Source organism: Oncorhynchus clarkii, chromosome 17, assembly GCF_045791955.1.
Source record: "Oncorhynchus clarkii lewisi isolate Uvic-CL-2024 chromosome 17, UVic_Ocla_1.0, whole genome shotgun sequence".
NCBI lineage: Eukaryota > Metazoa > Chordata > Actinopteri > Salmoniformes > Salmonidae > Oncorhynchus > Oncorhynchus clarkii.
In genome coordinates, this window is record NC_092163.1 from 35,116,806 (window position 1) to 35,129,792 (window position 12,987).

General features: G+C 41.7%; 1 protein-coding gene across 1 annotated transcript in view; it reads right to left on the reverse strand.

Annotated features, from left to right (window-relative positions):
* Positions 1 to 12,747, reverse strand: part of LOC139370741 (carbohydrate sulfotransferase 11-like) — a 28,798-nt gene extending 16,051 nt beyond the window's left edge. Inside the window, exon 1 of the mRNA XM_071110409.1 lies at positions 12,176 to 12,747. Within this exon, the coding sequence (XP_070966510.1) occupies positions 12,176 to 12,269 (94 nt within the window). The 5' untranslated portion in view covers positions 12,270 to 12,747. The remainder of the gene's footprint in view (positions 1 to 12,175) is intronic.
* Between the last annotated feature and the right edge of the window lie 240 nt (positions 12,748 to 12,987).

A 12,987-nucleotide genomic window follows, 5' to 3' on the forward strand; every position in this document is an offset into this window, starting at 1 on the left:
TATGCATTTCATCCGTTTTAAGAGGTAACTTTAAGATAGAAATTGTCCTATAACAGTTAGGATCAGCTTGAGCTCCCTCTTTAAATAAAGGATGCAACGTGGCTGCATCCTAAGCACTGGGAACCTCCCCAGAGAGGAGAGACATCACACAGAGAAAATATAAATATACATTGTGGTATGTTTATTTATTTTATTTGTATTTAACCTTTATTTAACTAGGCAAGTCAATTAAGATAACATTCTTATTTACAATGATGGCCTACCAAGGCAAAAGGCCTCCTGTGGGGATGAGGGCTGGGATAAAACCATTTTTAAAAGTAGGACAAAACACGCATCACGACAAAAGAGGCACCACAACATTACATAAAGAGAGACGTAAGACATCACAACAATGGTAGCAACAAAACAATTGTAGCAACACATGACAACAACACAACATGGCAGCAACACAACATGGTAGCAATACAAACATGGTGCAAACATTGTTAGGCACCGACGTCAGCATGAAGGGCAAGAAGGTAGAGACATTCTTCTTACCGAACCCCATGATCTTTGCTTTGGAGGTGTTCAGAAAAAGGTTAAGAGCAGAGAAAGCTTTGGCCATGGCAATAAATAAAGCAGCAATATTGCTTAAGAGTCAAGTGCAGTGGTGACATAATTTAGGACCTTTAAGGTTGCAGTGACACATCCAACCTGAGTGGAAAGCAGATTGCATACCCGAGAGAATACTATAGACATCAATAAAGCCAGTCAGTTGATTATTGACAAGTTTTTCAAATACTTTTGACAAACAGGGCAAAATAGAAATAGGCCAATAACAGTTAGGATCAGCTTGATCTCCCTTTTAAATAAGGAACGCAACGTGACTGCCTTCCAAGCACTGGGAACCTCCCCAGAGAGGAGAGGCAGGTTAAAAAGGTCAGCGATAGGCTCGGCGATGATAGGGGCAGCAAACTTAAAGAAGAAAGGATCTAAACCATCAGACCCAGATGTTTTTTTGGGGGGTCAACTTTTAAGGAGCTCCTTTAGCACATCAGACTCAGAGACCGCCTGAAGGGAGAAGCTGTTTAGCGGGTCAGGGGGAAAAGAGGGAGGAGCATCAGGGTTAGTCGCATTAGAAGGGCTGGGAGATGAGGAAGTGTTGGACGGAGACGTGGCTGAGTCAAATAGGAATCCTGACTTAAGGAAGTGTTGATAAATGAGCTCAGCCACAGTAACTACCAGATTATCAACATTAAGTGACATGGGCAGCTGTGAGGAGGAGGGTTTATTCTCAAGGTATTTCACCGTCTTCCAGAACTTCTTGGGGTTAGACCCACAGAGAGAACTGCTCCTTTAAGTGGAGCGGTTCGAGAACTTCAAGTTCCTCGGTCTCCAAATCACTAAGGACATAAAATGGTCCACTCACACACGTACAGTCATGAAGAAGGCGTGACAGCGCCTCTTCCCCCTCAGGAGGTTGAAAAGGTTTGGAATGGGCCCTCAAATCCTCAAAAAGTTATATAGCTGCACCATTGAGAGCATTGTGAATGATTGCATCACTGCTTGGTATGGCAACTACACCGCCCTCGATCACATGGCGCTACAGAGGGCGGTGTATACAGCCCAGTGCATCACTGGGGCCGAGCTCCCTGCCATCCAGGACCTCTATATCAGGCGATGTGAAAGGAAATTCCGGAAAATCGTTAAAGACTCTGCTTCCGCACGACAAGCAGTACCAGTGCATCAAGTCTGACACCAACAGGCTCCTGAACAGCTTTTATTCCCAAGTCATATGACTGCTAAATAGATAACAGAATGGCTCAACAGGCTATCTGACTTGACCCTTGTGTTAAATTTGTATTTTGGACTGTCTCTGTAGACACTCACAGTACTCTACACACTCACGCACACTGGCACTCCAACACACACATAACATGCACACACATTTATACTAACTACACTCACATGCAATCATCATTTACACTGCTGCTACTCTGTTTATCATATATCCTGATGCCTAGATACATACAGTATCTACAGTACCTCTATCACTCCAGTATCCCTGCACAATGTAAATATGGTATTGAAAGTGACCCTGTATATAGCTTCTTACTCTCTCGTGTTCTTATTTATTTTGTCATTTTGTTCTACCTTATGTTATTTTTTGTGATACATTAATATTGATTCCCGCAATGTTGGGTTTAGAGCTTGCAACAAAGGCAATTCACTAAAATTGTGCACATGACATTAAAACTTGAAAACAGGTGCCCCATGTCTGTAAACGACACAACTCAACGTGCTGTGGCTGGATTAACCCAAAAGGCATACGTTGTAAAAGAGGGAGGAAAGTGACACCTAACTGCAGTGTGGATTAACTTCAACACACACACACTGACAGAAGAGGAAAGGCTGGGTGCATCAGGAATCCAGCAGAGTAAGACTGCCACGCAATCAAACCTTCACCTGCAACAAAGAAGAGGGAGAGTTAAGAATACGTGCCTTGTGCGTGTGCACGGTATATACTCTAGGAGTCCTGATGCAATATGCTAAATAAGATATAGTGTAAAGAATGGCTAAGGGAAAATGTTTTGTTTCTTAGCATTCATGCTATCACATTGAATGGACTGGCTCTGATAGCTTAATCTTGTCCGATCCCAATCCAATCAACCAATAGCATGCTATCGCAATATTTATAAGGCTGTTGAGCTTCAAGCTCTATATATACCCATTAGGCTAAGCAGCATTAGATCCAATTTGATGATGCTGTTGTGACATGAGTCAGGAGTGAGTGACTTTATAGAGATACACCGTATAAGCAGGAAACAACGTGTGCGGCAGGCTCAAGGAGGGGAAATGCTATATGCACACTTCTGACCTGCAAACCAATATTTAATTTAAGAATTGGTTAAAAATAGGTTAAGGTTAGGGTCATGGTTAAGGGTTTAGTTAAGGTTAGGGTTAATTTAAAGGTCAGGGACAGCAACTGTGGTCTACAATGCTGTGTCTGCATTACATGGTAGTTCCACCAAGGATAAAGGCAATTGAATACTACTTTTGTAAGATGAAGAGTATAGAGGGAAATGTATGTATGTGTGGCAAGGGAAAAGGTGAACGGACGATGTGTGTGTCTCTCTCTCCACGCCCGTGTGAGACTCGGCAAGTCTGAATGTCAAGCCACTTGTGAACAATGAACACACTCACACTCTCCATGCCAGAGCAAGGAAAGATATACTGTAGACCACTGTAGCTGGGGATAACCTATAAACCCAACAGCTACTAAGTTGGCAAGCTAGATCTGAATAACTGCATGTCAAAATATAATATTTTTTGAAAACTTGCTAATGTCTTGCTAATAGAAATGACATGTTATTTGTGTGGAGAAACAACCATCTCCATGCTGAACACTTGACCTTGTATATACAGTAACTTCTTACTTTCTCGTGTTCTTCTTATTTTTTATTTATCGTATGTTTTTGTTCTACCTTATGTTATTTTTAGTACCACATTGATATTGATCATTGCATTGTTGGATTTACAGATTGCAAGAAAGGCATTTCACTGTACTTGCACACATGACTGTGGAACTTGAAATTATACTGGCCAAAAATATAATCGATCCCGCAGGTGAAGAAGCCGGATGTGGAGGTCCTGGGCTGGAGTGGACGTACTACCAAATTCTCTGAAACGATGTTTGAGTCGGTTTATGGTAGAGAAATTAACATGAAATTATTTGGCAACAGCTCTGGGTGGCATTCCTGCAGTTAGCATGTCAATTGCATGCTCCCTCAAAACTTGAGATATCTGTGGAATTGTGTTGTGTGACAAAATTGCACTTTTTAGTGGCCTTTTATTGTCCCCAGCACAAGGTGCACCCGTGCAATGATCCGGCTGTTTGATCAGCTTCTTGATATGCCGCACCTGTCAGGTGGATGGATTATCTTGGCAAAGGAGAAATGCTCACTAACAGGGACGTAACCAAATTTGTGCACAACATTTTGAGAAATACGTTCTTTTTTGTGCGTATGGAACATTTCTGGGATATTTTATTTCAGCTCATGAAACATGGGACCAACACTTTACATTGGGTTTATATTTTTGTTCAGTATAGAAGACCATTTAAAGGTTACTTTCTCTACAGACATAGCTTTACCATTTGTGGGCCAATCACAATGACAAAAATAATGTTGATGCTTAAATAATGTTGATGATAAAAAAGGTGTTGCCAGTGCCACTGTTGTCAATGGAGCCAACTTGTACAGTAATAGAGAGAGAATGGGTCTCCAAAGGGTAATGTTGTCACTTTGGCCTGGCCCTTGCCTAGCGTGTGCCAAGGTGTGGGGGCATTTTGTGGTGAACAGTGATACAGTACATTGATGTATTTCAAACTGTTTTATAAACACATGACAACTTCCTTATGGAAATTGCCACTGTCAGTTAAAGGCAGCACACATTTTAAATACGACCCCTCCCAAACCTTTTCATTTTTTCCCTAATTAAATGCCAGGAGTACAGGTAACGTCAGTACTATTTTTGAATATGCGAAGCAGGACCTGGCAGAATGTGATGACTATAGCTACTGTATTCCAGGAACGAGCAGAGATGACACATTGAATCAATGTGCTCTTAGTACCTTAACTTCCTGTTGTTATTATTAGGGCCGGGACGATACCAGTATCTCTATACTTATTAGTATCGTGGCAAGGAAATAAAACATGAAGTGAATGTAAGTTATTTAGGAAAACAGTCATAATGTTGGAAACAGACATCATTATGTTGTCTTCTAGTCATTTTAATTTATTTTCCAAGCTACAGCACACAATATTTTACAAACAGCAGGTTTTTAAAGGACCAAACTGGTCTGCTTCGTGTTTTCATTTTTTGCCATAAAAAAAAATCAAATGCGATACTGGTATTGTCACAGCACTAGTTATTATCATTCTACAACCATGGAAAGTTACACAAAAAAATCTACAAATCACTCTATTTGCTATTCTTCTGATGAATTAAAATTTATTCGGATGAAAACTAATGAGCAATACGTTCAGGAGTTTCCCATCCAATTACGGAAGATAAATTGTTGCATTTGCAAGCATTACCCGCCAGCGGCTGAAGATCTAGGCCTAAGTAAACCCCAAAAATTGCTCATTGTATATGTTGACTGAGTATTGCTCAGAATAAGATTGTTTCTTGCTTGCTTCTAAAGCTAAGCAGGGTTGGTCCTGGTCAGTTCCTGGATGGGAGACCTGCTGCTGGAAGTGGTGTTGGAGGGCCAGTAGGAGGCACTCTTTCCTTTGGTCTATTTTTTTTATCCCAATGCCCCAGGGCAGTGATTGGGACACTGCCCTGTGTAGGGTGCCGTCTTTCGGATGGGTGTTAAATGGGTGTCCTGACTCTCTGAGGTCATTAAAGATCCCATGGCACTTATCATAAGAGTAGTGGTGTTAACCCCGGTATCCTGGCTAAATTCCCAATCTGGCCCTCAAACCATCACAGTCACCTAATAATCCCCAGTTTACAATTGGCTCATTCATCCTCCTCCTCTCCCCTGTAACTATTCCCCAGGTCGTTGCTGCAAATGAGAACGTGTTCTCAGTCAACTTACCTGGTAAAATAACGGATAAATAAAAAGATCTGCTAGCTAAGTGACAAAAAATGTAACCCAAGTACAGACTTGTCTACCTAATAGAGCCCCACAGTGGATGTGTCATAATACCCATAAAACCTAGCGGTCAAACAGGGAAATGGTTCCAATCATTTTTCCACGATTCATTTTTCCCATAGGGAATTTTAGAAACACTTAAAATAAGGGCTGTGTTTCATGTCGGCTTACGTATGCGTGACATTTTGATAACCAGGTAAATCTCAATCAGACAAGATGAGTTTTATCAATATATTTGGCTCTATTTACTCTCAGATTTAAAAAAATGCTAATTAGCATCAAAGTAGACATTGTGCAAGACCACAAATCCTTGAAAGCTCCTGCACGCCATCTCTAGCTGACACCTTTGCTAACAGGTATTTAGTCAATTTAAAACAGTTTTAAACAGTTTACAGAATTGTCAATTTAAAGAAATGTAGCCAATGTATTAATTACTAAATTTAGCTAACATTAGATAGTTAATCCAGAGATTCTTACCATTGCTTCTATTCGGCAGTCTCATCCATATCATCATGGCATTTGTAGTTCTATATGATAGCCACATTAGCAGCTAATTAGCATTTCATTTTGGGGGAGTAAATACAGCCGCATACTGTATATTGATAAGTCACCTTGTCCTGAAAAGATTTACAGGGTTATTAAAACGTCATGCCAGGGTAAGCCTACATGAAACACAGCCCTTATTTTAAGTGTTTCTAAAATCCCTATGGGAAAAATGAATGGTGGAAAAACTATTGGAATCATTTCTTTGTTTGACCACATGGTTTTATGGGTATTATGACTCATACTGTGGTCTGTGGTACTCTATAAAGGTGTTCATTGCACTCAACCAAAAACCCATTTAATGTGAGCTGACCAAGTCCTATTAGCTTACACTGTGAAGTTAGAACCCATGCTGATCCTCTCTCTTTCCCACTCTCCCTTTCTGGTACAGTAGCAAGAGCTTAGGAGATGCAGAATGTAGAAAGGCCAATGTGTGTTTCTCCTGTCCCTGCCATGAACGCTGCTCTGTGTGGAAATCCCTCGGGGAGCAGGGGCCCCATCCCCCTCCGCGGGCTCTCCAGGTCTGCCAAAGAGAGGCGCTTTACTGAGAGAGACACTGCTGTGTGGAGGCCAATCCCCGCTGCTGCTGCAATGTATGTGAAGTAGATGTCGACCGATTATGATTTTTTTCAACGCCTATACTGATTATTGGAGGACCAAACAAGCCGATACCGATTAATCAGCCGATAAAAAAAAAAAAATGTATTTGTAATAATGACAATTACAACAATACTGAATGAACACTTATTTTAACTTAATATAATACATGAATATAATCAATTTAGCCTCAAGTAGATAATGAAACATGTTCAAATTGGTTTAAATAATGCAAAAACAAAGTGTTGGAGAAGACCGTAAAAGTGCAATACGCGCTATGTAAGAAAGCTAACGTTTCAGTTTTTTGCTCAGAACATGAGAACATATGAAAGCTGGTGGTTCCTTTTAACATGAGTCTTCAATATTCCCAGGTAAGAAGTTTTAGGTTGTAGTTATTGTAGGACTATTTCCCTCTATACCATTTGTATCTCATTAACCTTTGACTATTGGATGTTCTTATAGGCACTTTAGTATTGCCAGTGTAACAGTATAGCTTCCGTCCCTCTCCTCGCTCCTCCCTGGGCTCGAACCAGCAACACAACGACAACAGCCAGCACATCGAAGCAGCGTTACCCATGCAGAGCAAGGGAAACAACCACCCCAAGGCTCAGAGCGAGTGATGTTTGAAACGCTATTAGCGCGCGCTAACTAGCTATCCATTTCACTTCGGTTACACCAGCCTCATCTTGGGAGTTGATAGGTTTGAAGTCATAAACAGCGCAATGCTTGACGCACAACGAAGAGCTGCTGGCAAAATGCACGAAAGTGCTGTTTGAATGAATGTTTACGCGCCTGCTTCTGCCTACCACCGCTCAGTCAGATACTTAGACACGTGTATGCTTGTATGCTCAGTCAGATTATATGCAACGCAGGACACGCTAGATAATATCTAGTAATATTATCAACCATGTGTAGTTAACTAGTGATTAGGATTGATTGTTTTTTATAAGATAAGTTTAATGCTAGCTAGCAACTTACCTTGTCTTACTGCATTCGCATAACAGGCAGTCTCCTTGTGGAGTGCAACGAGCGAGAGGCAGGTCGTTATTGCGTTGGACTAGTTAACTGTAAGGTTGCAAGATTGGATCCCTCGAGCTGACAAGGTGAAAATCTGTCTTTCTGCCCCTGAACGAGGCAGTTAACCCACCGTTCCTAAGCCGTCATTGAAAATAAGAATGTGTTCTTAACTGACTTGCCCAGTTAAATAAAGATTAAATGAAGGTGTAAAAAAAACAAAAAAAACAATTGGCACCCAAAAATACCGATTTCGGATTGTTATGAAAACTTGAAATCGGCAATTACGATTAATCGGTCGACCTCTAATGTGAAGGGTGTTACTGCACATCCACGGGTGCGTGGGTGGTGGGGGTTATCTTTTTTAACGAGAGTGAGAGTCTTAGGAGAGTGCAAGCAGATGTGGGGCAGGTATCGTCTTGGTCTTTCCCCGAGACACATAGTATGGATTACAGAACAGGTGGGGGCTTATATTGTGTATAGGCACATTTGTGGGGGTAAAAAGAGTAGCAAGGCTGCCTATAGCAGCAAAGCAGACTATGGTGTTCCACAAGGAGGGACGTCTTCCAGACGGTTCTTTGGGTCGTCACCAAGGTTGAAGTCTTTAATTGCGTGCCAGGTTGATGACATGGGAACACCTTACATGCTACGCCCGTTATGTGCCGGTCAGAAGACAAGTGTTTCGCCTAGTGAGGAGAACAAGCCTCTCAAAGCGCTCCACGCGGATCTGCGAAATTGCTGAGTCAGCATGGGCAATCTAGGGGGGATAAAGTGACCTTCAGCACAGATCTGGGAACAGTTTTAACTTCAAAGCTAACATTTAGGTGACAGTGCCAAACTGGGGACAAAACAAGAACACAGGGTTGACAGAGGACATCAAAATTCCACAAAACAAAATTATGGAGAGAATTCCCATTGCTATTCCCAGTAGTCCTCTGTGTGAGAAGATAATCCAATCCTAGATAGGGATTTGTGCCATGGTGAGAGCAGCTGGAAGTAATAGAGGCCAATTATGAACAAAACTAGAGTGAGCGAAGAAATCCGTGTTCCCGCATCACACAAACGTATCTAATCCTGGAGCGATTGATCTACATCATTGGAGGATGCTGAGCAGGAGGATGGCTCATAATAATGGCTGGAACGGCACAAATGGAATGGCATCAAACACATGGAAACCATGTGTTTGATACCATTCCACCCATTCCGCTCCAGCCATTACCCCGAGCCTGTCCTCCCCAATTAAGGTACCACCAACCTCCTGTGTTCTACATGAATATGCAACTGGCAGGGGGAAAATAACAGGTTGGAACAGCAGGGCTGAACTGAACTGTCATCAATATCCCAAGATGGCTACAGATCTGACGGCAATCTCAGGCAGAACTAATTTCACTTGGCAACCTGAGAGTACCATCGAGATCTGCATGACAGACAGTCAGTATCTCATCTGGGACACATAGTACTAGACTGAAGTCAAACAACAATGACAAACATATGAGAGACAGGAACATTCCCCAGAACAAAGTTCAAGACACTTTGTGCTCCTACTCTTCTAAAAGGTAAGACAATGTACAGATTTGTGGCTAAGGATATTTGTATTAGTCTGGGGCACAGCAATTGTTTTTGACACTCGCGTGTTGAGCAGATAAGTATTTTATGACCCCAATGCTCGAGTCAAGCCCAGGCAAGGCAGGTATGAGGTGGGGACCAACTTCACAGTGTAAGCTGATAGTTGCCCCAAGCACTGATCTACGGCCAGGTTTCCTTAATTAGCCATAATGATTATGGTTGGGACCAAGATAGGGCAATCAGGCCTCAGATCAGAACTAAATGAGTGAAATCATTGGTTGGAGCCTTGTGTGTCTTCTTTCACCCTTCCACTTGTAAAACATATTTCTGACTTGTACACCACAGAAGCATGCACTGGCTTACAGGGCATATAGAGAGGTTAGTGGTGGAAGGATCCTGACAGTGTGTCTGCGTTATAGACATAACATTCCATTGAGGTTTAGTGCCACATATTCTGTCTCACATCTTTTCAAAAGTCGTGTTGTTCCACCAAGGCTTTTTTGTCGGAACCTCAAGATCCACTGGCTTCCGCTGCAAACCACAAAGGGTATATTAGGTTGAATACACGTTGATTTTAGCGTGGCCACCACAAACATTTTATTTGCGTCTCCTGGGTCAGGGGATCAGAGGCTATCGCTAGCATCTGGTGCAGTCTATGTAATTATCTTTCTTGAACATGAGAGTGAGGACTGTGTACACATAAATCCCATTCAGCAAGTGGGAGAAAATTGACGCTGCCCTTTTTGTAAGTTAAACAATGCTGTCCAGTGTGATACGATACTCTCCCTTTGTTAACATAGTAAGACATCTACAGACTGGGGTCTAACAAAACAGACTTAGAAATGGAAATGTTCCCAAAGTCTCATCTGCACGCCCGACTGCAACATTTCGAAGCCCATCCAAATTAATTTGGCAAAGGATGCAGATTTTGTTACCCAGACCTGTGCATCGGTATGAACGTGTGCTCTTTCGCGTAGATCTATTGACATCTGAATGCTCAGAGGCATTTCCTGTTACAGAACTCCATGCATACATTTGTGCTTATGTCATGCTGAAGACCTACAATAAGATGCACCCGTAAAATGCCTTTTGGTTAGACATATAGTAGTGACAAACCCATATTGATTGACCTTAGCTTGAGCAAAACCTTTCATGGCATTATGCTAGATAGAAAGGGGGTAATTTCAACAACATTTTAAGTTTAGGACTTTGATTTGATAAACGGAATACGTTCTTAAAAACAATGTAGAGCAACACGCACCTACAGAGCTCCACAAAAGGTGACCATACTGTTCAAAAGTTTTATAAAAAGCCCAAAATGTTACCTTGTAGGACCACATGGACTGAGTATGGTTGGACATGTCTGAATGAGGCCATTGTGCGGGCAAAGAGGGACCAGTGTGGGGCTAGAAGAGAAGGCCGGGTCTCACAGTGAACGGATACACCGACAGCAGCAAACTCTCACCACGTTATTCCACATGGCAGAGGAAACACTGGACCAATCAGGCTGGTAATTCAAGTGTTCCTCCATTCTGCTCTACGTCCCAACGGGAAACGGAGACAGAGGGTGGGACATGAGGTAAAACAGTTGTGAAAGCTGCTGAGAGAGTGGGGTGGAGACACCGTACAACAATAACACACTCTTTAAACATATCATCTCTGTGGCTTACTCACTGACCGCAAGGAAAAAAAGATGTGTTTCTATAGTAGTATAGCGTGTGGTCTAGGTCTAGTCAGGCCAACTTGGCCAAGTCTGCACAATGACAAACTTTCTCACTGAAGTAGAATTTCTGTTTAAGTAAATGGGCATATACATTGTGTACAAAACATTAGGAACACCTTTCTAATATTGAGTTGCAACCCCTTTTGACCTCAGAACAGCCTCAATTCGTCGGGGCATGGACTCTACAAGGTGTTGAAAGCATTCCACAGAGATGCTGGCCCATGTTGACTCCAATGCTTCCCACAGGTATGTAAAGTTGTTTGGATGGCCTTTGGGTGGTGGACCATTCTTGATACACACGGGAAACGGTTTGCTTGAAAAACCCAGCAGCATTGCCGTTCTTAACACTCAAACCAGTGTGCCTGGAACCTAATACAGTACCCCTTTCGAAGTACTTAAATATTTTGTCTTGCCCATTCACCCTCTGAATGGCACATATACACAATCCATGTCTCAATTGTCTCAAGGCTTAAAAATCCTTCTTTAACCTGTCTCCTCCCCTTCATCTACACTGATTGAAGTGGATTTAACAAGAAATTACATTTACGTAATTTAGGAGAAGAGCAACTTACATGAGTGTGAGTGCATGCATTTTTGTACTGGTCCCCTGTGGGAATCAAACCCACAACCCTGACGTTGCACCATGCTCCACCAACTGAGTCACATGAGACCAACATCAATAAAGGATTCTTGATGTTGGTCATTCTATGTCATGGAAATAGGTGTTCCTAATGTTTTGTACACTGTGTACACCTCTATTAAACCCATTATAATGAAAAGTATGAATAAGTGCTGGCATGGAAGGCTGCAGGCTACTTGGTTATCATCCATGGTAGGGATATGACATGCCCCTGTTATCTATATTCACACTGTATTAGAACACAGGAGACATTATAATATTATTCATTGTCTAAATACAATGGATTTTTTTTACTCCTAAAAAATGCAATTTAAAGAGTTTGAATAGAGATGAGTTCAAAAGTCAATTTGTATGCAAAACACATGGGAAAACATGCATATTCCATTCAATGTACTGAAATATGACAAATTCATGAATACAATAAAAGGCTTGTGCAGGATATTTGACTCACCTGGTTTCGGGTTGCTGTGAAAATAGAATATAACCATTATAAAACACCACAAGCACATTGCAAGAACCATCCGATTAACTTTGGGTTTTCTCATCCTGAATCTTTAGGAACGACAAAGCCGACCCAAGTCCTTCTGTGGTTCATGCGAAAAAGGACCGTTCAACTCTCAAGTAAGGTTAGGGATTTGGAGATTCGAGTACATTGCTCGGGTACAGATAGAACCGTCTCTTCTTCAAGTCAAATTGTTGGTTGTTACTTGTGCGATTCATCATTTTGATGTACATCCACGCATATCCTGCGCCGGTGAAAAGTTACAACAGTCCAACCGCAAAAGGAGCGACAGTTACGTGAAGTCAGCAAATAATTAGTTGCAGGCACAACTTGCCATGACAGTCGCTTGAGTTATGAACAAATTTACTGGCCAGGGTAGAAGGTATTTTATTCGAAATAAAAACGTCAATCGACTTCTCTTACGACGAAGGGGTTTATAATGCCCTTCAGCAACCCTTCAGAGCTTAAGATCTTTCCAAATGTGAGCTTTGCTGTTAACTCTTTACTTTCCAGAAACATGTATGGAACAGGTGACGCTTTGGCTACATACGTTGGAACATTTGGGAAATAAAAATGATACGGTATTCAATTAACCATTCTGGTATCAATGCACTATCAATGCAATGATATTGATAACGATATGATTACAGTGATGTTTAGGCTATAATGCCTTTGAGAAATCCATCAATATTTGGCATGTGTTTATTGACCCTGCATCTACCAGTAGTGGCTAACTAAACGTTATCAGTAATAAAGTAAGA